Source organism: Lemur catta, chromosome 17 (assembly GCF_020740605.2).
Source record: "Lemur catta isolate mLemCat1 chromosome 17, mLemCat1.pri, whole genome shotgun sequence".
Lineage (NCBI taxonomy): Eukaryota > Metazoa > Chordata > Mammalia > Primates > Lemuridae > Lemur > Lemur catta.
Window position 1 is genome coordinate 26,248,334 of NC_059144.1, and position 27,695 is coordinate 26,276,028.

The 27,695-nt window shown below is 53.4% G+C and overlaps 1 protein-coding gene across 2 annotated transcripts; it reads right to left on the reverse strand.

Moving 5' to 3' along the window:
• Positions 1-1,898: 1,898 nt before the first annotated feature.
• On the reverse strand, positions 1,899-27,513 carry RSPO4 (R-spondin 4). Of its 2 annotated transcripts, XM_045528153.1 has the most exons (5): positions 27,321-27,513; positions 8,964-9,152; positions 8,188-8,328; positions 5,142-5,327; positions 1,899-2,005 (listed from the first exon to the last, which is right to left on the reverse strand). In XM_045528153.1, exons 1-5 carry the CDS (start codon positions 27,397-27,399, stop codon positions 1,899-1,901), a joined length of 702 nt encoding a protein of 233 aa, XP_045384109.1. In that variant the 5' UTR covers positions 27,400-27,513. The 2 variants fall into 2 exon arrangements, with proteins under 2 accessions (XP_045384109.1, XP_045384110.1); XM_045528154.1 differs by lacking the exon at positions 5,142-5,327.
• Between the last annotated feature and the right edge of the window lie 182 nt (positions 27,514-27,695).

The following is a 27,695-nucleotide window of genomic DNA, read 5'->3' on the forward strand; positions in this document are numbered from 1 at the left end:
CCCCCCAAGCTGAAAGCCTACCCTGTCCCCAATGCCCCCTCACCCCTCTCAGCCCTGAGCATTCCAGAGAAAATCACTCCGCATGTTTCAGATTCTGTGACTCCAAACTCATCAACATCATGGTTTTGTAACACTCATTTGATGCCCAAGAAGCATTTGGAAGTTTCTTTTTTCTTTTCCTTTTATTAAAAAAAAAAAGTTGGGTTCTTAAAACAACACAGCATTTCAGAGGCACAAAATTTTGCAGAAGGGAAGCTGATGGCTTGGCTGGGCTTGGGGTGGCTCTAGTTGTCCTCAGGGAGGCAGGACAGAGGAAGTCAGAGTGAGGGTGGGCCTTGGGACCCAGGCCTCCAGGGGCCTGAGCTGAAGCAGTGCCAGGGGATCCCCATCTGTCAGGTGGAGGGCAGGTCTGAATGTGGCACTCCCTTGGGGGGGGCTATGTGACATTTTATCACCTACAGCTTCTCCTCCAGCCTGCTGCCCACCTCAGGGCTCAGACACTTGCCTCTCCTGCCCACTGCTGCTCCTAGCCATTGAGTGCCATGAGTTCAGCCAGCAGGTAATGGTGACTACAGATCAGGAGCGCCCCTCTCCGGGGATTCTGGGAGCAAAGGAAGAAGGGGGTACTACGATGGCGGGATGACAGGCAGTGGGAACAAACTTGCTTCTAAGCTCGGGCCAACTTGGAGAGTCCTCCCAGGGTCCTTCCTGCCTGGGGCAAGGGGGCATCACAGTGAAAGTCCAATGCTCAGGGTGGCAGTGGTGGGTGCGGGTGAGTGGGGGCTCTTCCCTTGCTCCTGCCCCAACAGTTTCCTTCATCCTCTCCCCTAGAGACCCCCGGAGTCTCATTTCAGCCATGAATGTGCCAACCATCAGGTAGGAGGCAGAGCATGAAGGTTCCCTGTGTGAGCTCGGGCAAGTCCCTTCCTTCTCAGGCCTCAGTTTCTCCATGAGAACAATAGGCAGGAGGTGCCAGGGTGGGGAACAGAGTGGCTGGATAATCTCAGCGCCCCTTCCAGCTTTGATGGCCTCTTCTGGGCTGAGCTGGCAGTTTCCCCAGGGGTGACAGCCCCACCTGATCCAGTGCTCGGGTCCCCAAAGGCCTAGGGAACACCGTCAGCTTGGGAACAAGGTGCAAGCGAACTGTGAGAGGGAGGCCGGTGGGGGGCATGGAGGGGGATGTGGCAGGCAGCTTCCAGGGGACAGAGCTGGCGGGCACAGGGCTGGCTGTCCAGCCAGAGGCCCCGTCATGGCTCCTCTGCGGCCAACTGGGGTAAGCTCTCCAGGCCAGGCCACAGGAGGCCTTGGAGCCTCTTCCGCAGGCTCCTGGGGGAGCTGGTGGCAGAGGGCTGTGGAAATGCCCTCTAGGGACTGGCCAGGGGACGAGGCACTCACAGCAGGTTCTGGGCTCTTCTCTGGAGCAGAAGCAGGGCTCCCAGGACTCGCCTGTGCTGTGGCCCGGGCCTCACCCCTGAACCCCTTCTCTGCAAAGGTGGGGTCAGAACAGGGTCAGGGAAAGGCCTAGAGAAAGATGTCTGCTTTCTTTAAGGAGCAGACAGAGAGAGCTGCAGGGAGGGCACAGGCTCGTGGTCTCTCTCTTACAGTGAGTGTGTGGGGGGCCGTGCTGGGGTCAGAGACAGTGAAGGACAGGAGGAAACACAGGAGCGAAGGGAAAGAAAGACGGATAAAAAGAAAGGAAGAAAGAGGAAAGGAGGGAGGGAGGGAGGGAGGGAGGAGAGGAAAATAACGATTGAAGAAATAAAGGACATAGAGCACAAGACAGGAAGGAAAGGTAGAAAGAAAAAAGAGAGAGGAACGAGGAGAAGATAAATGGAGGAGGAGGAGGAGGAGGAAGAGGAAGAGGAGGAGGAGGAAGGAGAGGGGGGTGGGTGCAGCAGTCAGGGCTGCCTGGTGGGTGAGCGCTGCCTGGCGTCCAGCCTGCGGCCCGGCTTCCTGTCCTTGTGCGGGCGCCGGTCCCTCCGGCCCTTCCTCTGGCTGCTTCTCTCTGCAGTGAGAGCACAGGGCCTGCGTGTGAGGCTGCAGGGCCTGCGGGGGCCTGGGAGGCCCCCCAGCCCTGCAAGACGAGGGTGCCCCACCCACTCCCTCATGATGGGGCCCAGGATCTCTGGGGGCCGACCTCACAACCCCTCCTTTTCACAGTTGAGACTGCAGGCTGGGTTACCCCAAACTGAACATCCCCCCTCGTTCTGTAGGGAGAGGGAGGGGCGCTAACTCGCTGAGGACCCCTGTGCTGGGCATCTGGTCTGGCCAGGCCTGGAGGTCCACATGGGGACCCGCGGTCAGGACTCAGGGTGGCCTCGTGGGGTCCCCATGGCCCTCCCAGGCGCACTCACTCCACAGTGTACCAGGCTCTTTGCTGGAGACTCAGCACTTTTTACCTGGGTCCCTGCACCAATTTCTCCACTCACCTCCCTGCCAAAGGCTCTGCCGTTCAAATATCGCGACAGCGACAGTAATTGAGCATTTAGCTAGTGCTGGCTATGGCACCACGTGCTCAACTCCCGACAGCAGAGAGAGGCAGGGACAGCCCCATTGCCCCATTTGACGGGCATGGAGGGGACCCCCACACTTGGTGCCCACTGTGGAAGGGGTGGGCTGGGATGCAAACCTGGGACCTAACTCGGAATCGTGACCCCTGCCCCCTGTGGAGCTGAGCTGACTCTCTAACATCTGATTAGCCCCGTTTCTCAGATGAGGAGTCTGAGGCCCAGCCAGAGGATGAGTTGCTCAGTGTCACAGCCTGGACTGGAGTTTCTAGAGTCCAGCCCAGACGGCAGGGGTGAGTGGGCGGAGTCCCAGCATGCTCTCTCTTACAGCAAAAGAGATCCCTGTGCCCAAATTCCTGCAGTGGCTCTGGCTCACCTGGGGTTAAGGACCGAGTCCCTGCCCTGGCCTGCCCGGCCCCTGCTCCTCCCTGACCTTGCGGCAGCCTGTCACCTCCTGGCACGCTCCGCCCCAGCCACACCTTTGTACTGGCTGTGCCTGCCACCTGGAGTGTTCTTCCAAGCACTTGTTTGTCATTATTATTATTGACAGGTAAGAAAACCGAGGTGTGGCTGGGAGCCAGGCCAGCCCAGATTTCTGCTTTCCAGGGTGTCTGCAACACCCAGGCTGTTGTCGTACGATTTGGTCCCCACTCAGTTCCCCAAAGCGAGCTGTGTGCCCATTTGAACGCAATGAAACCGAGGCTCAGGGCGTCACTTTCCAAGGGCACAGGCAAGGCAGTTAGAGATCTCGGAGCCAACTGCAAGGGGACGGCAGTCAACTGTATGCCGGTCTCCCCAGGAGTCAGAGCTGCACTGGCTCCAGCCCTGGCTCCTCCCTCTGCAGGGCAGGGGCAGGGGCAGCCCCTCAAACCAGCTGCCAACTCCTGGGGCTCCCCATGCCCACTCTGAGTCTGTGGGGGGCACTGAAGCCAGCTCCCGCTCTAAGCTCTGGGGCTGACTGTGCAGCCCTCAGGTGGGGACAGCTTTGGGGAGGGGGTGTGGCTGCTGTCAGAGCAGGCGCTGCCAGCTCTGAAGGTGGGGGTGTGGGGGTGCGTGGCTTTGTGTCCCTTCCCTGTGCATGCCTGGTAGCTGCCCATGTACCCATCCCTCCACCCACCTACCCACCCATCTACCCACCACCCATCCCTTCACCCACCTACCCACCCATCCCTCCATCCATCCACCTATGCACCCAGCCATCTACCTGCCCACTCTCCCATCCATCCACTCATCCAACACATGTCACCTGGACACCTGCTACATGGCAGGCCCTGCTCCAGGCACTAGAGAGACAGCCATGAACAAGACAGAGACTCGCTCTCACTGGAGACCACACTCCAGTAAGAAAAACAGACGCTAGACAGGCAAACACAAGAGTGAACAAGATCATTTCAGAAAGACACAAGTGCTATGATGTGAGACAATGGAAAATGACTCTTGGGAGGGGGAGACGCATGGAAAGCCTCTCTGAGGAGGAGATGTTTGAGCTGAGACCTGGGTGATGCAGGAGCTGTGGTAGGGTTGCCGTGAGAATTAGTCATATGTACAAAGCACTTAGCACAGTGCCAGGACATGGTGAGCGCTTTGTGGATGTTTGCTGCTATTAATATTATTAATTATTACTATTATATGGGGGAAGAGCTTTCCTCTCTTGATCCTTCAACACAGCCAATCAGCCACCAGCTCGCAGACGCTGTAAGAGGTGTGGCCACAGCAGCCACAGCTGTAGAGACCTGTCTGTCTGCCTGTGTGGGTGCTTCCCTGGGACTGGGTTCTCTTAGTTTCTCTGGTCCCATCTCAACCTCGCTCTCTGTCCCCAACTGCCCAGCATGGCTCCTAGAGGCTCCCATCTCTGCTGTCTGCACTCCCAACCCAAATACCCACGTCCTAAAACCAGAGGTGTCTCTGCTTCAAATCCTGCCTCCACCACACCCCAGCTGTGTACCCAGGGTTGCCTGGCTTCAGGTCCCTCATTCCTTATCACGACTTTAGATTCCTCTTTGCACATCCACCTATGTTTGAATTCTAGGTCCACATGTCCTTGGCTGTGTGACCCAAACTCTCTGTGCCCCAGTCTCCTTATCTGCAAAATGGGGATAATAATAATACTTTCCTCATAGTGTCATTGTGCAGATAAATGAGTTAATGACTGTAGAGAACTTAGCATGGTGCCTGGCACATAGTACCTGCACAGTTAACACTGCTGACTCCATATCATTACTGTTAATACTTACCATTCACATCTTACCAGCTACACTCTGTGGCCTCTCTTCTATTTAAATCAGTGGTTCTTAGCAAGCCTCCAGGGGTACTTGGGAAATCTGTGTTGTGGTCTCAGTTGCCACAATGAAGTGGCATTTAGTGGACAGGGATTGGGGTTCTGCCTCAGAGGTGCTGAGAGGGTTGAGAATTCCTGGCAGTTCAATCTTCCTAATGTACATGGGACTGATCCCAGCAACAAAGACCCTCCTTTGAAAGGACACTGGGAGAGTGACACATACTTGACAATATGGCCAGTGGTGGCCTTTCAGGCAGACTTACGGATACTATTAGTGGAGGCAATGTCCCAACGCCACTCAAAGTCACCCGCTGGCCCTGCCGTCTGCAGCCCCGCATACCCGTCCTGGTGCTCACCTCCGGGGCAGCGCCTCTGGATGGTACATTTCCTTGACTCAGACAGCACCTGGCAGGTGGCCGCCTCCTCCCGCCCCGCGTGGCTGGCCTCTCGGACCCGGGTCTCCAGGCCCCAGGCTGAGCCGCAGGTCTTCCCGTTGTGTGTGCAGGGGCTCCAGCTGCCCCAGGGGCTCAGTTCACACTCCTCTGCGGGGTCAAGGGAGAGACAGACAGACAGACGGGGTCAGCTGGCAGTGAGGGGCCTTCAGATCCAAGGGCAGGGCCTGAGGGGTTCAGGCCGCTGAAGACGCGTCTCCACTGGCAGCAGACTCAGTGTATTACTAGGATCAGAGGGGAGACATTTAAAAAGCTACTCCTAAGAGCCTGGGGTGAGAGCTATGCTAAAGCACTCGCAGACTGCGATGGGCCAGAAGCCAGAGTGACCGACGGTCTAGCTTTAAAGGGGAAGGTTTCCTGGAGGAGGTGACATATGATCTAAAGGTAGAGAGAGTTTCTCAAGTGGAGAAGGAAGAACATTCTAGGTAGGCATGCAAAGCCCTGGGAGCCCAGCGACCACGTCTGAGAGACGGGGCAGCTTGAAGGTGAAGGTTCTGGGTGAAGGTAAATGTTCTTGAGGGTGAAGTTTCTGGAGCGGAGGGGAGGGGCAGGAGAGGAGGCTGGAAGGTCGTCTGGGAAGCACTTGGGACCAGGACATGGGTTTCGTTTCTATTATTGATTGACTTATTTATTTTTGAGTCAGGGTCTCACTGTTGCCTGGGCTAGAGCACAGTGTTGTAATCACAGCTCACTGCAACCTCAAATTCCTGGGCTCAAAGTGATCCTCCCGCCTCAGCCTCCCAAAGTGCTGGGACTACAGGTGTGAGCCACTGTGCCTGGCCAGGACATGGCTTTTGAACTTGATCATGTGCCTTTGATCCACCTTAGAAGGCAGAAGCTACCCAGTGCTGCTGTGAGGGAAAAGGAGTCATGGACCTAACAGTTCTTAGTAGGAGGTAATTTTAAAATATATGTAAATAAATAAATGTATGTATATTAACATATGTAAATGTATATGTATTTCACATTTGATTATTGTAAGAGTCCCTGAGAAGTAGGCCCAGAGTATGGGTAAGTATGAATACTCCCATTTTGCAGATTAGGACACTAAGGCCTAGAGCAGGCAAGGGGTGTGCTGAGGGAACACAGCAAGGGGCTCACAGTGGACACAGCAAGTTCAAGAGGCAGCAGGGCCCAGACCTTAGAACAACGGTCTTTCCACTAGGTGCATTCATCGACCAGGAAAGACTGAGCACCTGCTGCGTGCCAGGCGCTGTCCTGGGTGTGACAGGCAGCAGATAAGACTGGCCCGGGCCTGCCCTCTGGAATTCACCACTGGAGACCAGGCTGGGAGGCAGGGTTGGTCAGAGCAGTGACAGGTGCTGTGGGACCCCAGGGGCAGCCTGGGTCATGGAGGAGGAGACTCCTGCACTGGGTCTGGAAGGTGGGGTGAGATGGGGGGACGGGGAGGTTAGCAAGGCTCACAGGGGGTAGGGAGTGCTCCAGGGGGAAGGAATAACTCCAGCAACGTCCCCGGGGGGATTCTGCTTGTGATACCCACCCAGAACTGGGCAAGCTGGAGCATGAACTCAAATGGGGGAGGCACACATGCTGGGGGTGAAGCAGCCGGCAGATGGGCCCCAGATTGCCCAGGGCCTGGGTGGCTCTGCCTGAGGGCAGTGGGAGCCACGGAAGGGCCTTGAGCAGAAGAGGAACCTGCGCAGACTGTCATTTTGAAATAATCCCTCTGGCTGCTGGGTGGAGCGTGGGCTGGAGAGAGTGAGATCTGAGGTAGGGAGACAGGCAAGAGGCTGCAGCCAGAATCCTAGTGACAGGCAGAGGGTGGCAAGAAGGCGGTAGGTGGCAGGGAGTGGGGAGGGGAGAAACAGATGGGTGGGGGTGGGGTGGGCTTGGGAGCATTATGCTGCTTCGTTTTTTGCCCCAAAAGTTCTTTCTGCCACCCCACATATTATGCATTTATTCTCATGCCTCTCTTCTGTCTCCCCACTGAAATGTCACGTTCATGAGGGCAGAGGCTTTGTCTGCCGTGTCCTCAGCACCTAGGAAAGTGCGTGGCCATAGCAGATGCTCTAGTAAATATTTTTTAAGCGAGCACATGAGCAGATTGGATTGGATACAGGGTGAGGGAGCGAGAAGAGCGAACAATGAGGCTTGCGTCTCGGCCATGGCCGCCCAGGGATGGCGGAACTGGCTGTTGACAGAGGAATCCCAGGGGAAGCATCAGGCTAGGGGGGAGTAGAACGAAGGCACCCAGAAGGTGGGTGGGGGTGTGGGTCTGCTGCTCAGGGAGGGATACGGCCGGAGATGGTGAGTCAGCTGTTACAATGACCGTGAACGTGAGCCCAGAGAAGACACGTGGGCAGAGATGCTTGTGGGTTCCGGTGAGAATGTGGAGGAGCATCCTCGTGTAGGACTCACAGACAGGAGTCTGACAAGGAGCTGTCGGGAAACAGTCAGAGCGGGAATAATAATGACCTTGACATGTATTGAGCTTTTACTGTATGCTAGCTACTGTATCGAGCTCTTTAAATTGCAATGATTCATTTGATCCTCCTAACAACTCCTCTGCATGAGGTAGGTTTTATGTTCTAGTCTAACTTTTTCTTTTGACGTTTGGAGAAACTCGGGGACAGAGATCTGAAGTGACTTGCTTAAGATCACTAATGGGTAAGGTTTAGGGCTAGGATTTGATCCTTTGTCTGTCTCATTCAAAAATCAGTGCTCTTTTTTTGTACCCTGCTGCCTCCCTTGGTAATAATAATGATGCCAATGTTGGCCGTAATAGTATCCCTAAGAATGATGGTCATGTTGGCGCTGGTGTGTTGCAGGATTGCCATGAGTGCCTGGACTACCTGCTGTGGTGCTGTTGGGCCTCCCATCGCCACGTGGCATTCGACTAGAATTTCTTCCAGGTCTCCTGACACCTCTCACCAAGCCCCTGCTCCAGGGAGGGAGAGGGAGGGGGCAGGGCAAGGAGGTCCCCACTCACCCTGGCACTCCTGTGTGTTCTGGTGGGCCAAGGTGCCCGGCGGGCAGGTGGGCAGACACTTCCCCTTGTACAAGTAAAACCGCCTCTTGCACCGGATGCAGAAGTCCTGGCTGAAGCAGCTCTCGCAAGTGGCCCCACATTCTGTAACAGAGCCGGGACACCCAGGTGAGGGTGGCTGCCAGGGAGGGGCCCTCTGGGTCTGCCTGGGGTGGGAGGGCCTCTGAGCAGCCCCAGGCTCTGCAGCATTGGGGTCAGGACTCAGTGTCTCCTTTGAGGCCCAGACTTGGCCAAGGTCAAACTGGGCTGCCTGTGAGGGAGTTGCGGTTCTCATTTGAGCTTTGGCTCAGAGAAAGCAAGTGACTTTCTTGAAGTCACACAGCCAATCTGGGCTGAGAGGGAGGACTCCCTGCTTCTTTTCCACCAAGGCTCAGAGGCAGTGATGGCTTGTCCCAGATCACAGAGAAAATTAAAGTTAGGGGTTAGGACTCCTTTTCCCTTTTGAGCCAAAACCAGAGAAGGTGAATTACACGCCCAAGGCCACACAGCAAACTTGGGCAGAAGTGAAGGTTCCCTGCCCTATAAGTGCTGAATAAGGCTGAGAGGGGACTGACTTGCCTAAGGCTGCAGAGCCAGCCGGGAACCAAGCAGGTGTCTCAGAGTCTGGCTCAGGCACACACCTGTGTCCCCTCTGGCTGTGTTGGGATGAGAGGGTGGAATCTGGGCCAGCAGTGTCCAGGAGCCCAGCACTAGCACAGGACAAGGGAGCAGCCACGTACTTTTGCACCTGTTGACCTCCTGGCCGCGAATGCCGAAGTAGCCGGGGGGACAGTCGTGCACGCACTTGCCGTACTGGCGGATACCTTCCCGGCGAATGAACAGGAAGAGCCTCTGCTGGCAGGTGGAGCAGCCGTTCTCCTCCGAGCAGATGATACAGCCCGTGCAGTTGCCCCCCAGGCCAGAGCCCACTGCCAGCCAGACCAGGGTGGAAGGAGGGGGAAAGGAGAGAGAGATGATCAAACTATGTGTGTGAGCAACTCAGACCGTCTCGTTGGGATATTAACTGGGCACATGGCTGCCCAAACAAAAGACTACATTTCCCAGTTTCCCTTACAACTAGATATGGTCATATGACCAAAATCTGGCCAATGGGAAGTAAGGTAAAGCAGTATATGCAACTTCCAGAAAGCCATCTTAAAAGGCAGGGACATACCCTTTGCATCCTCTCATCCCTTCTGTTGGTGGCATGTGAACACAATGGCTGGAGCACAAGCAGCTATTTTGAATCATGAGGTGAAACCTATATCCCATGAGGTGGTGGAGAAATAAGGTAAAAAGAGCCTGGGTCCCTGAAGAAGAAAGAACTGTTGTACTAGCCCTAACTTGCCTGTGTAGACTATTATGTGAGAGAGAAATCAACACCTATTTTGCTTAAACTGCTGTTATTCGGAGTTTCCTCTTACAAGCAAACTTAATCCTTACTAAAGTAGGGTGTATTTTTGAGAGTGTAGGGAGTGCACATGCATGGGGGCTGGGGCGAGACCTTCGGCCTCCTGCTTGGCTTCTGAACAATACTCCATTCCTCACTGTCTCCAGCATCCATCAGTAATAGCAAGCTGAGGACCAGGGAAAAAGAGGTGGAAAGTCCTCTAGAACCTTGAAGAGCTTCTCCAAGGCTCACAGGGAGTCTCTGTTACCCCGATCATCACTTGAGGATCCCTGATTAAACCACTCATGGAGTTAGGGATTGTCAGCCTAGGGAAGTGGGTGCTGGTGTTGTGACTTTTCTTCTGTTCCAACCCTCCAGGCCAAGTGAGGAGGCGCCAGGGAACTGCTTACAAAGACAGGGGTGCCTGCAGGAAGGTGCCAGCATCTCCTGTCCCAGTTGGACATAAACTTGTGTTCACGGCCCTGCAGATCCTCCCCCTTCCCACATCTCTTTGGGCAGAGAAAGGAGATCGGGACAGAGAAGGGCAGAGACAGCAGTGGAAGAGCCTGCGTGTCCTTCGTGGCAAGCACGAGGAGGCTGTCAGTGGCTAGGGCCACCTCAGGAGGAGCCAGGCACTAGTGGTATTGCTGCTGCCTCACACAAGAAGGCTGGCTGCTGGCAGCTGCCCCAGCAATAAGAGGCAGCAGGGTAGACCATTGGGGGTAGGAAGTGGGGAGGGTCAGAAAGTGACCAGGTGTCGTTAAGGGACAGGAAAGGACATGGCAGCTTCTTAGAGGCAGCAATTGGGGAAACATTAAACTGTTTCCTGTTTATACCCCATTGGGGTCAGACTGTTTAATGAACCGGTCACACACCTTGGCTCCCCTAGGCCCCATGGCCACCCAGCAGGGGACATTCTTGGCTCTCCAGCTCCTAGTCCCTCCCCCGTTCCTACTGGTGCCCCAGCTCCCTTTTAGAGGAACTCCCTGTTGCATGAGGCCTGGTGAAGGCCAAATCCTGGTGCCTTCTCCTTGGCACAGAAAGGAAAGAGGCCTGGCCCTTCTCAAGTTGGCAGTGGGTAGGCCTTAACCGAAGCCTAGCCAGATACACACTCCCCTGACTCCAAGTTCTGGGAGTGGGACACAAGAGCAAGGGGGCACACAAGAATGGGGTCCATGTGATTGCAGAGCAGGCTCTCTGCCCAGCCTTGGCTGGGGCCTTTCTGCCTCCCCTCCCTCCCTCAGTTGCTCCATTCCTTCCTCCCCACCTCCAGCTCTCGGGTGAGAACTGCCCCTTCCCCAAACCTCATCCTCAGCTCCCTGGATCCCACGACCCTCCACATCCTGCTGATAACCCTATTTCTGTTGCTTATATGGAGGTGCACAGTGACTAAGTCATATCCTGGGATTCTGCCCCCAAGCAAGGGTGGCAATGCCCAGAGTGACCTTACCCAGGGAAGAGAAACTGTAACAGGGAAGCAGAATAAAGGTTTTTGTGCTCCCAAAGCTCTATACCTGGCAGGGAACCCAGGGCAAAGAGAAAGTGTGATGTCGTAAGAGGGATTCCCAGGGCCAGCGAGAGAAGAACATCAACTGAGAATTTCGCAGAGCTCAGACTTCTCATCTACTTGGCAAAGAAAATTTAAATTTTGATGCTCCCAAGGGTTGGCAAACACAAGAGAAAATGTTCACTTCTGGTAGAAGTGTAAACTTTGAAGAAAAATCTAGCAGTCTCTAGTAAATTTGAGGATGTCCCTTTTCTAAACACAGCAATTTGGTTTCTGGCATAAACCCTAGAGCAGCAGTTCTCAAACCCTAGTGCACATCAGCAGCTCCTAGAGAGCTTGTGATAGTACAGATTGCGGGATTCCACCTGGAGTGTCTGATTCCTTAGGCCTGAGAACCTGCATTTCTAACAGGTTCCCAGGTGATGCTGGTGCTGCTGGCCCAGGGACCACACTTTGAGAACCACTGGCCTAGGGGAATTCTTGCATATGTGCACAAAGAGATATGTGCAAAGATGTTTACTGCAGCATTATTCAATAGCAAACAATTGAAAAAACTAACTCTCTGTCAAAAGAATAGATAAGCACATTGTGGTGTATTCATACACCCACAGCCACGTGCCACATACACAACCCAGCTATGACAAATGGCTGAGGCAGAGTTAAAGGTATCATTGTGGACACGTCTCAGAGACAATGCTGAAAGGGAAAAGCAAAGTGCACAATGAATCATATGTCCAGAGCCATTTGTATCAAGTTCAAGAACCTGCAAAACAACACTTTGTAGCATTTATGACACCTACATGTATATTAAAAGACATAAGAGACTAATAAACACTGACCTCAGGATAGTGGCACACAATGTTCATTATATTATTTTTAATTCTTGACTGTAGGTTTGAAATAATTTACACTAAAAATACACTTAAAGAAAAAAGAGTTTAGCCTCTACTGTGTCCTGGGCCAGGGAGTGGGCGACATTCTTTTTCCCTCTTCTCCCCGCTTCTTCCCTCCCCAGCTCTGTCCCATCCTCAAGCTCAGGTCTTGGTCAGGGGATGGTGACAAATTCTGGAGACGTGAGACGGGGATTTTGAGATCTGTGGAGGCCCACGTCCCTGATCACGGTAGTAGTTGTCCCCCATGTCCATTCCTTTCCTCGTCCTCCCTGGAACCCTGATTTTAAGCTGGGTGCACGTCTTCTAAGACTACATTTCCCAGGCACCTCTGCAGCTATATGTGGTCACGTGTCTGCGACTTAGCCAATGGGATGTGAGTGGGCGTGCCCCGGTGCCGCCCCCGGAAGTGCCCACGCTATTCTCCTCCCCTTCTCCCTTCCGCCCGCGGGCTTGCAGACTTGATAGCTGTGGGCTTGGCAGACCCAGGTGGCAGAGGAATCTTACAGAAAGACACCTTGGCGCGGCCTTACGAACCCGGGACTGTGTACTGCAGAGATTCTTTTATGGGAGAGGGAGGAAAGCGTCGTCCATCTTGTTTAGGTCCCTGGGCCTTTCTGACACACGATAGTGACTGGTGATGTTGGGTCTTCAGCCGCGCAGGCCAGCAGACTGACGTCAGCGGGGACCAGCGTGCCCGCCCCTGTGCCTCGGCACCACGTAAGCCCAGTGGACCTGAGACGCAACCCCATCGCCACGGGGTAAGGGGACCCTCACCTGGTTTGAGGTGATCTCTGCCATTTGGCAGAGTAGGCGTTCCAATTCCAAATTATGTTCCATTACAGCAAAACAAAGTGGCATTTCCTACAAACTGGATTTGTGGACGGAGACTCACACCCCGACATGCGTGTCGTTGCCCATTTTGCAGCCGAGGAAACCGAGGCTCAAGGAGGTGAAATGATGTGTCCAGGGTCATGCAGAATCAGCAGGGGCAGACCCACGTCTGTCCGCCCCACCCGGCTCTCTTGTGAGCATTTGTTCAGGGCCTCCTGTGCCAGGCAGAGCCTGGGGCCACAGGGGTGAGCAACGCTTGGCCCCTGCCCCTATGGGACTCACAGCCTGGTGGGAAAGACTGAAGCCCACAAAAGTGATAGCAAAGTAGGATGCGATAAGGGTTCCAAGGTGGAGGCAAAGAAAACTCTCACCATTCTCAGAAGAGCTTAGGGATCACTCAGCCCCATCCCTGCAGTTTCAATGGGGACTCTGAGGCTAGAAGGCAGGGGGCCTTCCCCAAGGTCAGGCGGCCAAATTTTTGTAGAACGATGTCTCGATATGCTAAAGGCAAAAGAACCCAAGAACAGTCCCTGATCTCGGAGAGTGTTGGCCCGCAGGAAGGATTTTCAAGCCCAGGTGTTTGAGGGGTGGCGGCTCTGTCTTCTGCTGCATCCTTGACCCTGGCAGTTGGCGAGGGTGCCCTCTAGTGCCTCTATGTTGTTATGGCACCTCTGACTTTTTGAATTCTCGTGGTCTCAGTGGCACATCTCTATAACCCATTAGACAGAGAAATGCCATTTCCCCTCCCCACACTCCACCCCTAAGGTGACGAGTTTAGGGACTTGAGTGCTGACTTTATGAGTAATAAGTAATGACAACTAGAGTTTGTACAGTGCTGCTCTAGAAAGAGCCAAACTTGATGGTTCCTAAACTTGACTATGCATAAGAATCCCCCATCCAAAGAGTTGGAAAAGACTTGTATCTGGTTTGGCCCCAGGAATGTGAATTTTAACAAGTCCAGAATAAATGTAATAGGCATTTTGGAGGTGTCTTCCCAGCTCATGTCTTTCCCTGAGGACTGGCCCTGGCACCCGTGTTTGCACTACTTGGCCCTGATGCTGGCCAGTGGTGGTTTCAGACAGCGACCAGCAGCTCATCAGGCTGAGCTAATTAGACCACCTCTCTTGAAAATTTCGACTTTGGGCTGACAGACAATGGTCTGGGCTGGCCTCTTGATCTAAGGACATTTGCAGGTGGGAAAGGCAGCCTGTTCCTGTGCACATGTGAGAAGCCTTGGTGGGCGCTAGCTAGCAGGGACCCCACCCCTCTCACTCTCAGACTTTGAGGTTCGTGTGGTGCCATCTCCACCCAGATGCACTTAACCTGGGCTTGGCCAATCAGAGCATCAGGTCCCCTTGACTACAGAGGTTAATTCAGACACAGGCACACTTCCCAACAGGAGCTAGTTTTGGGATTTTTGTTTGATTGAATGGGTGTGTGTGTGTGTGTGTGTTTTCTTTTCCACTCTTTGGATCTGGAAGGATGTAGGCCAGAGCTGATGGCTGCCACATTAGGGAAGAGCCTCCCAAGAATAGAGGCCACACAGCAGCAGCAGAGACAGATTTCGAAAGGAGTCACCTGTGCACCTGGATCCACCCATGGGGGATCCACAAATTCTCTTCTTTTCACAAGCCACTTTGAGTTAGGTTTTATGTCAATTGCACCAAATGACTCCTGACTAATACAGAAGCAGAGAGAGAGAAAAAAATAAACAAATCAGATGCAGAGAGAGAAGCAGCAACCAGAAACCTCGTGGGCTCTTAAGACAGACAAAGTTTCTGACAGCCTTCCAGTCCCTCCCAAGGCTTGGCTTGTCCCATAGCTCCAAACAAAGTCACTTTTTCACTTGGGCTAGTTCTGTTCTGTCAACTTACAATCAAAATGGATGTAGCTTGCTAGTTAGGAAGCAGATCCTGGTGGAGCAGCTCTGCCTCGCCAGGGGTGAGGACCCTGGAGCCCCACCCCCTAGCCTAACTGCTCTGATGCCCCAGGAGACCCTGGGGTTCTAGGGAGCACACTTTGAACCCCCCTGGGTCCTTCTGCACCTCAAGTGCATCTTGGCCTCTATTGCTGTCCTCTTCCAGCTTGGATGTGTATTTCTAATGAAGAGCATTTGAGCTCTAATTGCAACCTCCCCAAGTTTTCTTGGGACATACATCAGAGCAGATGGCAGGCACCCCACGTAATTTCCCTTAACAACTATCTCCCGTAATCAAGACCATCTCTGTCCCCCACCCCCATCAAAATGCCAGTCAGCCCTAAAAGTATGACCCTGTGTTGCTCCAGCAGCTGGAGAGGCTTAGAATGACATCTGAGTCACTCCGTCTTTCTCCAAGCACCCAAGGGATGAGTTGAGACTTGGCTGTCCATTTTATGGAGAATGATAGTGGAATTAAACACACCAGGCTTGACAGTTTACAAAGTGATGAAGGCTCATGATGACTCTGAACGCATGCATTAACCCAGGGTTGAGTCATTCATTCATTCATCCGTTCAGCAAATAATTACTAAGCCCCTACTCTGTGTCAGGTCTAGAGTGGCTCAATGGTTATGAGCTTTGGGGGCAGTTGTGTGGCCATGGGCAAGGTACTTTACCTCTCTGAGCCTCAGTTTTTCTTGCTGTAAAATGGGAGTAATAATACTTTTCTTGCAGAGTTGTTATTAAAAGAGATGGTGCATGAAAACTCAGCTCAGAGCTCAGCACACAACAGGCATCTGATAAACTGGAGCTATTATTATTATGTCGAAGAGGATGATGTGTCTTCTGCCCTCAAGGGACTTAAAACTCTAAGGACATTATGGTGCAGGTGTCCAGGTTGAAATCCTGGCTCCATCACTCATTATGTGACCTTAGACAAGTGCTCTTATTTCTGTGGGCCTCAGTTTCCCCATCTAAAAAATTGTGGCAGCAATTCCTGCCCCCACAAGCCTTATTACGAGGGCTGTGAAAACAAACTAGCAGGTGTCTGGCACATAGTAGGTGTTCCTCTCCAAACATAAGTTCCCTTCCTGTTCCCTCACCATCGTGATGCACGGTGGGATTGCCAACCAACATTTGCACCCTCCTCCTCTTTCACAGGTGAGCAAACGGAGGCCAGAGATGCTGGTGAGGCTGGAAGGTGGGTCTTTGCCTCTCTGGATGGTGAAGAGCTCAGGGCAGAGATATTAGGAGGCAGCTTTGGTCCTGGGTGAAGGGCAGGTTTATTCTTTCTGTTGGAAACAGGGAATAACCTGTGCTCTTCAAGTAAGGCTTCCCAAGTTTAGGGTCAGGGTCACCCACATCCTGAGAATAGCCCCAAACCCCTTGTTTCAGCTGGAGCCCAATGGCTCAACATTTGCAAGTGATCTCTGTATTTTCTTCCATTTGGGGATTTGGAGCGCACTTAGGGTCACCTCTGCAAAGTCATGCCTCCCATCTACCTTCTCTCTCTGCAGGACATTCCTTGAGAGGGGTCACAAGGCACAGGATGACATCTGGGACCCTGAAAATGACATGTTCTCCTGGACAAGTTCATCTCCTTAGCAGCCCACGGTGAGTCTGTTGCTGAAATATCCTCAATACCCAAGCCAAGAACAACTCTAGTCCTACACTTTTTTTTAAAAGAATAATTTGGGTAGGTTGCCAAAATTTTTAAAAATTAAGAGATTTCACATTAAAAAGCCAGAATTTGGACTTCTCTGGAAAGAGTCAGGACATCTGGGCCTGCAACACTGGGCCTACATTCTCAGGGCAATGGGTGGCTGGAATTACATAAATGGGACATATGCTCTTCAGTTTGCTGCAGTCCCTGCCACTCCCTATTATTGTCCCTGATGCTGAGGGCAGAGGTCACCTGCCATATATTATCATCCCTGGGCTGCACCTTATGGCCACTTCACCCACATTAGAAGACAAGGTAGAGCAGGGTTCTCAAACTTAGGCATGCGCCAAAGTTACCTGCAGGGCTTGTTAAAAACACTGGCTGCTGGGCCCCACCTCAGAGTTGCTGATTCAGTAGGGCTGGGCGGGGCCCGAGAATCTGCATTGCTATCAAGTTCCCAGGTGATGCTGACGCTGCTGGTCCTGGGCCCACACTTTGAGACCCACTAGTGTGGAACGGGGTTAAGAGCCAAACTGGTCAGGTTCAAATCCCAGCTCTGCTCCTTGCCCTTGTCTGTGTGACCTTGAACTAGTGCTTTAGCCTCTCTGTGACTCAGTTTTCCTGTCTGTAATGCAAGAATCCTACTGGCTGACCTCACAGGTATGTCGTGAGGACCCGGGCAGGGCCTGACACTTAAGAGGGTCTCCATGGTATCCCTGTTACTATTACTGTCACCACCTGCCCTGCTTCCACTGGCATTTGTGATCCTGGAATTGCTTTGACAATCAGTCCAGAGCTTTCTATTTTGATGCTAACATTTTGGGGGGTAGAGTTTCTTCATAATTGGGGTGTGCCCAGGAAAGTGTGTCTTGCATGAGAACATCGTGTGTCATGGTGGACTAAGGATTTAACACAGCTGTCCTGAGGACTCCCTGGGGGTGAGAAGGGCGATGGGGAAGGAGAGAAAGATACCACTGCCCCCTGCCCCAAGGCAGTGAGCCTGAGGGGGGTAGGCCCTGCCCTGGTCCCTGCTCTGTCCTTGGGAAGGATCCAGAATGATGTACGGGTGGCCTCACAGAAAGGGTGCTGTGCAGACCATCCTCCAATCCCTGCCTGGCAGTGGGGGATGCATGTCAGTGATGACCAAAGGAAATAAACAACATCTGGGCACCCGCCTGCCCGCTCAGGCCGCCACATATGGGAGGCAGTCGCCACTGCTGGAGGCTGGCTCAGAAGAGCCCCTGGCACATTCCTGCCTGGGGGGTATATTGCACCATTCCTGCAAGGGGCTGAGCCCTGGAGACTCCCCAGGGTGCGGGGCTAGAGGTCTCCAGCCCACTGGACCCTTCTCAGTAAAGGAAGAAGGAAGGAGGGAGGGGAACCCAGAAGGCCTTATGTTCAGCAGAACACTGAGGTGGTCTTGGCTTTGGGGCCTGAAAAACCACCACTTCCTGGCTAGGTGATCTTAGGTAAGTGGCTTCACCACTCTGAACCTCAGTCTCCTCTTCTGTAAAATGGGGACAATAGTAGCATGCACCCCCCCCCCCACCCAGCCACCTGTGAGGATGACATGAGCTCATCCATGCAAAGTGTTTAGCACAGCTAAGGGCAGAGGAATAAGCGCTATGTTATTACTTGATTCATGAGAGATGCTCCCTTGAGTGCTGGGGTCCAGCTTGGCTTGTTCTCCTTTAAATCCCCATCGCCTTGCACGTTGGAGGTGCCGCTGTTTCTTAAATGAATGAATGAACTGTAGCTTCATAAATGTTCTCAAAAACTGTTCCCAGGGAGCTACAGTCCAGTTGGGAGGACCAGGCTCATAGAAATGTAAAGAAAGCTGACGACCTCTGCCCCGAGGGGCTCAGAGCCAAGTCCAACAAGGAGCCCATCAGTAGGTGTGTGTTCAATCAGGCGATGAAATGCCTGTTCCCTATGTGTCAGGTCCCTTCCAAACTCTCTAGGAGTGATTCTCTGGTCCCCTGGAATCCTGTATAGACATTGGTTTATACGGGCCAGTTGGAGGAGGGTAGTGGTGTAGCCAGGGTTCAAACCCACATCTGTTGATTTCACAGCCAGTGGTGGTCCTCAAATTTAAACCTGCATCAGCATCACCTGAGGTTGCTTATTAAAAACAAGAGGTGCCACCACCTCTCGATACCTGCTGTTGGTTTCACGCTTGCGGTGTGCCCGGTGTTGTACATGCATGAACTCATGCGATCTCCAAAAACTACTCTGTGAGGTCAGCCAGGGCTTCCCACCTATTATATAATGTGAACACAAGTGCCTGGGGGTCTGGGGTTAAAATGTAGATTTTGATGCCAAAGAGCAGGGTGGGGCTTGGGGTTCTGCTTTTCTAGCAAGCTCCCCTGGGAAGCCGATGGTGCTGGCCCCAGACCTCACTGTCAGCAGCAGGGAGGGAGGTGCTGTCAGTGCTCCTCGTTTCACAGCGGAGGCGGCTGAGACTCAAAGACCAGCAACTGGAAGTGGTGGGGCCAGACTTACCACCACAGCTGACCCAGTCCACAGACTCTTTCTCCTGGGACACAATGCCTTGCCCTGGTGGCCCAATGTTGGATGGGCGGGGGATGTTGGGGGTGATATTTGGAAGGGGCAACCTGGCTCCTCTCACCTCTCATAGGACAGACATTTCCCTAAGTGGTCCAAGTTGGGGACAGTCCCTGCTCAGCTCAGCATGACAGGAAGAGGAGGGGCTGGGTTCTTATGTGCCTGAGCATGGGTGTGTGGACAGGTGAGACCCACCTCTGAAGGCTAGAGGGCCCCCGAGTGGAAGCACGGAGAAGGCCCTTGGCCCGTGCTGCCCTGCTGGGCCTTCTGAGGTACCAAGTTGGGGGCGGACACTGTCCAGCGCAGGCTGCTTGTGCCTGGCTTTCCTCCCCACACCAACCCAAATCTCTGCTTCCCTGTTCCTTAAGGACCAGATGCTTTCTGCCATCCATTAGCTACTCGCTAGGAGAAGTTACATTTGTGTTCCTGGTGGGAGCCCTCGGGGCACTGCTCAGCCCAGAGCAGCCACCAGTGACCTTCAGAAAGATGGTATTTAGAAATAAGCACTGTTATTGGATTCCTCATTATTCTGCAAGCTGAACAGGAGGGAGGGACAGTCAACTGAGAACGGGACAGGGAAGGGAGTCACCCCCTCCAGCCAGCTTCCCCCGGACCCATTTCCTAGAGCTCAGCATCCTGTGAGCCATGAACACAGAATTGTCACAAAGCTGTCCCAAGTACGAAACTGTCACAAAACCAAATCTGTCTGTGGAACTGTCACAAAACTGTCTTGTGTGTGAAAGCGTCACAATGCTGTCAAGTATGTGACACTGTGTAAGAAATTGCCTTGCAATTGTCCTATAGGCAAAACTGTCATGAAGTTGTCAGGTACGTGTGGTTTCCACTGATTTGGAAAAATATTAGGAAACAATTCCTTTTCTTTTCATGTGATGGGGATACGGTTACTGTGTGTATGACCTTGAACAAGTTGCTGAAGTGCTCTGTGTGCTTCAGCTGACGGTACCTGGTACACAGTAGGTGCTCAATGAGTACTTATTGAATGACTCTTCCGGGCTGGGAGTGGACTCAGACAGGTTCTGGCTCTTTCCTGTCCTGGTTTTGTCCCGCAGTGAGGTGGTCTGGTGCATGAGCTTAGGCAGGTGTCTGGCCTCTGGGACCCTCTCTGAGCCCACCCTGGTTGTTGTAAAGTCCTGCGTATAAAGTGTCTGGAGATACTGGGGGCAGAAACGTCAGCTGCTAATTCCCTCTCCCTCCCTCGGGGAGTTTACGATGCTCAGGGCTCTTTAGGACCATAGAGGCCTCTTGTGGCTCTTGGGGGCGCTGTAAAGGCTTCAGCTTTGGCTGAATAGGACATTAGGACCCTGGCAGGACACCTCCAGCTAATCAGGATGCTCAATGTGACAAGGTGGGGGACAATGCCCACTGCTCCAAACCCAGGAAGCCCCCTCTCTGTGCCTCAGTTTTCTGAGATAATAGAGATAATAACAGTACCCACTTCGCAGGTTTATTAAGAGAACTGAATCAATTAATATCCATAAAGTACTTGGAACAGAACCTGACATTGGTAAATAAAAGAATGCAGGTGACATCTGGCATAGAGGAAATGCTCAACCACAAAACCAAACCAAAAAGAGACTTTTTTAAACCTTTGATGCCAATGAAAGTTAAGTACTTTTAAAGAAAAAAAGATATATTTTTAGGAACATACAAGTGGGTAGAGATGTAAGTGAGGAGTGTGCTCCTGGGTGTCTGCCACGGCCGGGACCATTCTGTCCTGACGGTGCGCACAGCCCAAGGCTCCGAGGGAAGGACTGGCCTGCAGGCCGTGAAGGCTCTGTGTCTGGCCCAGGCCTCAGCCCAGTCCCTCTCATGGAACCGCACAGCCAAGCCACAGACCCTACCTGGCAGCTTCACGTTGCTCAGGTAACTCTAGAGGCCTTTGAGAGTCACCCAGCCCTGGGCTGGGCTCCGGTTATTAAGAAAGCTCTGCAGACAGCCTTCAATCTGGGAAAGCGCCTAGATTCCTCTTCTCTTGTGACATTTATCCCAGCCCTGGGAAAAAGGCAAAGCAGACAGCACTCCCAAGTCACACAGGGGGAAACTGAGGCTCTGAGAGGCTCTAAACCAGACCTGTGAGGGCCGGCAGCAGGCTGCCTTCCTCCACCTACTCAAAGCTGCCCTCACCCCCGGTCTGTCCTGCACCCTTACTCCCACCCACAGCTGGGCGGCCTTGGGTAAGGTGCTTCCCCACTTGAGCCTCCAATTTTACAAGTATTGGCCTCTTTTCAGCCCTCACGCTCCACTGTTCTATAACCCTTCTCCAGAACTCCAGAGAGAAAATGAAAGTTGACCTGCCATGGAAACTGTAAAGTGCCATACAAACAAGAGGGTGGTTAATAGCAGCATTAGATGGGTTTTCTGAAGTCTACAGCAGGCAGGATTTGCTCCTGTGAGTTTTGGAATCAGGAAGACCCAGGTCACACACATATTTGCTATGTGACCTTGGATAAGCCAGTCCCCCTCTCTGAATCAGCTTTCCTCTTCTGGAAGTGCAGGGACGTGGGGTGGGGGCAGCCATGTCCACCAGACAGGGCTGGGGTGAGGACGAACCAGAAAGGAACATGCAACGACAGCCACACGCTGGCTGTTCAGGGGTGTCTGATGCAGGAGGATATTTAGGGCTCCGACAGATCATTCCACCTCCCAGGGGCTGAAATCCACACACCTGGGGAGAGATGTGGCTGCCAGATTCCGGGTGATTAGAAACGAGCATCTGAACTAAGGACCTGCAAAACGTGCCTGGAGCGGTGCTGCTCACTGAGGCAATCCATGCGGCATTCAGAGCTCTGGAGCCAGACTCCCTGGGTTCCCATCCCAGCCACCCTCGCTGCTGCTGTGCGACCACTGGGCCTCATGTCCTCATCTGTAATACAGGGACCCTCCCGGAACCCACCCTCACAGCTGCCAGGAGGGCCTGTGTCAGGTCACAATTGAAAAGGTCACAGAAGATGGGCTTGGTCGATACAATAACTTCCACGCTTTTTTGACAATGGTAAGAAATACATTTTTATATTAGTACACACACAGTACACACAATACACACGACGGTACACACACCACAGCCACACGCACACACTCATTGACACACACATCCACAGATGTGTGCACATGCCCCCACCTATGTGCATACACACCACCCATGTGTACACACATTTACATATGTAAGTCAATTGAAACACACTGCTCAAAATGCTAATTAATCTTAACACTTGCAACACACTGATATTTTCTAAAAAGGAGCTTGGCAGACCACAGCCTGTGGACCAGATCTGGCTGTTTCTGTACAATCTGCGAGCTAAGAATAGCGGAATGTGTGACAGATCATCTGTGGCCCGCAAAGCCTGAAATATTTACTATCTGGCCCTTTACAAAAAGGTTTGCTGATGCTACTCTATTTTATTCAATTCTGTTCTGTTCCTTTCCATTCCATTCCATTTCATTCAAACACGCTGGCTGCAACTTACTAAATTTATTGCCCCAACCTGCTGATGGACTGCAAACCACAGTTGGAAAAACTGAATTCATGTGAGCTTCTGTTGTTTTCACTAGATAGAAGGATGGATGAACAAACCTTACCCGCGTGACACCTTAGCCAAGCAATGTCCCCTGTTTGAGTGTCAGGTTCCTCAGCAGAGATGGGGACACCACTGGCCTGCCTGTCAAGGCCATGTTGAGGAGCAGCCTCAGGGGGTCCTATCGGTGGCATTCTCACCGACAGACTTCAAGGAGACGCTGGGCCCTGTGACAGCAGGGACGGTGGAGCACCCATCTCGACACCTAGCCCGGGGCTGGCCCAGAGGAAGGGCTCAATAAATATTTCCTCATGGCAGATGAGTGGCACCCAATGCCCTCCATAACCGGATTCTGGCCCTATCTGCAATCAGACCTCCGGCCACACAGTCCCTTGTGCCCTTCCCACCTGGCCAACCAAGCTCTCCCCTCCTCCTGCAGGAGTCCCCACCCTCCTGCCACCTCTGCCTGGCAAATTCCTAAATCCTACCCCTCTGATGAGGCTCCTCTCAAATGCCTCCACCTTGCAGCCCTCAGCAAATCTGGACAGGATTCATTGCTATGTTCATGCACTGGCTTTGGAGCCTCCAAAACTCAGGGTCCACATTCTGTCTCAGCTACTGTGAGTTCCTAGGCAGGCCATTGATCCTTTCTGAGCCTCAGTTCCCTGATCTGGGAAATGGGTATAACACAAGGCCGTGGCAGGGTGAGGACTCACAGCCCCACATGCAGAGCTCCCGGCAAGTGGCCGGTCCTCCCTCAGTGGCCTCAAGGGTCTTCTTCAGTGGCTGGGCAGCGGGGTTGGATGGCTTCCATCCACGGGAGAGGGAGGTGGGTTCCTCTGGGGTGGGGCAGTACGAGGTGAAAGTAGCAATTCTTTGTACCCAAGATGGCTGTGTGAACTGCTGAGAGGGAGAGGGAGGCCGAGTGGAGCTTGGCTGACCGACCACCTACTATATGCCAAGTATTCTGCTTTCTGTTTCTCAACTAGCCCCTATGTTATGAAGAAACCCAGGCCAAGAGGTGCAAGGTGGCGTTCTACAGAGACACAGCGCCATCCCCTCAGCCCTCAGTGTCCAATTATCACCCTTGCTCTGCTCCGTAGGAATCTCTTTTCCCTTTCAGAACTGCCCTGCATCTGAACCTGGCATCACCTGGATGCCAGCATCCCTGTCCCTGCTTGCCTGTGTCTCAGCGTCTCTGTCTCAGGCTTTGCAACTTACGCAGAAGTATCACGTTCACTCCACTTAACAGGCCTGGCATGGGCACTGCCATAGTCATTTTATGGTAAAGAAAAAGAGGCTCAGAGAGGGGAGGAGGTTTGCTTGAGATGCACAGCAAGCAAGACGCAGAGGCAAGATTCAACCTGTGTGAGACTCCCCTCCCCCACATCCAGGCCACATTCCACTCTGCTGTAAAATGCGAAGGAAAAGTGGATGAATCCTTATGAAGCCCCTACTGTGTGCCTTTGGGCACCTCCCCTCTAGAGCTGTGACAAATCTTCCCAACTTCCCACAGAGGCAAGTACAATTGTTCCCATTTCACAGATGTGGAAACTGTGGCTCAGAGAAGGCATGTGGCCTATTCAAGGTCACATACCTGGGGCAGAAGAGGGCTCAGGATTTGAATCTGGGCCTACCTGAATTCCAGAGCTCCTTGCTCTGCCCTTTGCTGCCTCAGCTCTGGAAGGATCTAGAAGCTCCATGTGACTGTGGGGATCCCCCTGCCCCCCGCCAGCAGGCCTTGGATGTTGAAGAAAGCCCGTCACAGGCTGGCCTCTTGCCTAAATGCAGCTCCACATCCGGGGTAGGGGACGCGAACCAGAGCCCCCTCACTCTGCCTGACTGTCCCATTACCAGGACATCCCAGCATATTTCAAAAGAAACGTCCCCATCTGGTTCTGATTCATTTACACTCAATTAACCAAAATGTTGTTTTGTAAGAGACACTTGAGATCCAAGAAACTTTCTCAAGACTTTTCTTTCGTTCTTTCTTAGAAACAGAAAAATTGGGTTTCATCATAAAACAGTGACGCTGGAGCCTACGGAAACACGGTTCTGTGGGAGCCAGGCCCCCAGGGTGACGGCGCGGGCTGGGCAGCTGCTGGGCCCAACAAGTCGTTGCTGCTGACCTTGCAGACCAGGCTGAAGGCTGAGGCCAAGGACTTAGGTGTGGAAGGAGCTGGGGAAGGGCAGGGAAGGGTCACCCTCCTTACTGGCAGCTCTTCAAGGGCAGGCCCAGGTCTGCTCACCTTGGTATCCCCAAGGTCCTCAACACAGAACCTGGCGCATAGGCTGCCCGGTGACACTTGTTAAATGAACACGCAAATGAATGAATGAATGAATGAAGCACTGCCAATACCCACGTGTCTTCAGGCACATTCTTCTGCCAAAGTTAGATGAGAAAGTCAAAGCTGGTAGGACTGTGGGGTGATTGCATGCAGAACTTTCCAAGCAGATGCCTCATGAGAAGGGGTGTCCAATGGGTAATGAGTGTGGGAAAGGGTTTCCTCTCCATCTCCACCTCTTCCCCATACTGAGAAGTCCTGGAGTCAAGAGATCTGCAAAACCCAGCGTTTCCCAAACCTATGTAGCCAGGACTCCCATGGCTGCCTTGCAAAATACGCTACAGGAAGGATTTGTTTAGCCACTCCCTCCCATCCCAGTGCCAATAGGGAAACTGAGGCTGTGGGTGGGGAGAAGGGGGGAAATCCACTCACCCAAGGTCACACAGCGCAACCCGGTCAGGGATGGGACTGAAATCGAAGGCTATGCCCATTGCATCCAACTAAGTGGAGCCCCAAGGCTCTCTGAAGATGCTGGGCAGGTGTGTGTCCCGCAGACAAGAGATGAGCTACGGGGCAAAGGCTGCTGAGAGCGCCTCCCCAGCTTGGGGCAGTGCACAGAGCAGCTGTCTCCCCGCCTCCTCACTCAGCCCCTGGGGAGGTGGTGGTGAGCTGTGGATGAGGGGAGGGGTTGGAATTTTTCATTTTTCTTTATTTTCTTCCTTTTTTTTTTTTGTTTTTAGAACTGAGAAACATATTAAAGATCTTCTAAACCAGATCCTCTTCAGCTATGGAAACTGAGGCTTTGCAAATGGAAGACCAACACAGCTCAGGAGAGATCTCAGATTGGGATTCAAGCCTCCTTTGTTCCTTACCTGCTGTGCAACCTAGGACAAGTCAGTTCCCCTCTCTGAACCTCAGTTTCCTCATATAGAAAATAAGCATCTCCCTGTTCCTTCCATTAGGCTGTTGTGAACAGCGGAGGACACAGTGGACAGGAAATGAGAATGATGAATACCTACGAGTGCCCACCAGGAGCCTGTGCACCCAGCTGCTCCTACCATACACACTCGCTCATCTTCCTTACGAGTTGGATACTTGAGATTATTATTCCCATTTGAAAGATGAGTCAATGAGAGGAAACGTGGTTAAAGGACTCTCAGACGGGTAAACTGAGGATTGGAGAAGCAAAGTGACTTCCCCGAGGTCCCTCAGCTGGTAACTGAGGAAGCTGGGATTTGAACTCAGGTAGGCTGGCTCCAGAGGCCATGCCTGTAACCACTAAACAAAGGCCACTCGCAGAGTGGAGCCCCAAACTGCCCCCAGCACAGCGGAAGCCCACTCGCCTCTCCATTCCTTTGGTCCCTCTGTCACAGAGGGGTTGGGGCCCTTGGGGCCACATTTCCCCCACCCCATCCAATCCCACCTGCCACAGCCTCACTCGTCTTCCTGCTCCCCCCAGGAGTGACTGTGCCATGCAGGGCTTTTTACACATTGGACTGGAAACCCCCAGAGGGCAAGCCACTCTCTTCCTCTCTCTCCCACTTCGCCCTGCTCAGACCCAATGCCGGAGCTGGGGAGACAGAAGAGGCCAGTTCTTCCACTCACCCGCTGGACAATTGAGCAAAGTCACTTAACCTGTTTGAGCTTTGGAACCCCAGCTTTACAAAATGGGATGACCCCTGTGTCATGAGGACATAGTGGGGACTCAACGAGATAGTGCATGGAAAACCCTTGGCACAGTAGTTGGCATTCTCAGATCGGCACCCAGAGGCCAGAGGGCTGCCTAGCTCAGGCAGGGGACTTGCTTGCCAGCTCCCTCTCTTGGGGGACAGCCTCAAACTCACCTCCTGAGGACATTCTGACTCTTGCAGCATGGGACCTAGAGGTAAGTGTGCATGGGGCTCCTGGTACATTTATAATCTGAACCTTGGTTCATCTTCCTAGTGGCCCTAAGAGGTCAAGATGGAAAAACTGAGGCTCTTTAAGGGGCTGGACTTCTTCCAAGTTGTCCCCAGAATAAGTGGACTTGAATTCAGATCTCATGTCCTGCTGAGAGCCCCACCGAGGATCACTGCCCTCAGAGGATCACCTGAGCTAGAGTCAGTGATGGGGCAGGGACTGGGGCATCTGGACTCCCAGCCCTGGGCTCTTTATGTCACCTCCTGGCTCAGCATGAACGCTTGGGATGACTTCTAAGCCATTAACTTTGTCTCCTAGTCCCCGTGCCCCCCACCCCAGGCTGGCTCTGGTGGCTTGTCTCAGCACAGAGCCATGCTCTTCCTGGCCAGCGATGTGGCTACTATGGGGAGATTCCTGCTAGTCCTTCTCTCCGTGGAAAGCTTGCTTGGTCCAGCTTGCTCAGTGGCTCTCACTGGTTTCCCCGGAGCCTCAGTCTCCCCATCTGTAAAGTGGGACTGCCGCCTATCTGGAGGAGCCAATGGCCCAGGGCTTTGGGTAACAGGCAGACGCCCCAAGCCCATCCCCGGCCACCCCGCCCGGCCTCCCCTCGTACCTTGCTTCTTCCTTCGGTTCAGGGCAAGCATGTCCACGGCGTGGGCGACGAGCAGCAGCAAGTAGAGTGGCGTCCGCATCTGGGCAGCCTGGTCCGGGCGGGCGCGCGAGGCTCCTGGCACCCAGGCGGCGCTGCTGGGGCTCCCCGGGCGGCCCAACGGCCTGGCGGTGGCGCGGCGGGCGCAGGGGCTGCTCGGGGCGTGCCGGGCGCATCCGCCGGGCTCTGGTCTGTCCCGCCGCCAGGGACCTGCCGTCCGCCCAGGGGGCTGCGGCCAGGTCGAGTGAGGGAGTTGTCGGAGCCGGGCAGTGCCCTGGCGGGGAGGAGCCGGCACGGTGGGGGCGGCGCATTAACCCGCTCGGGGACCTGGCGCACGCA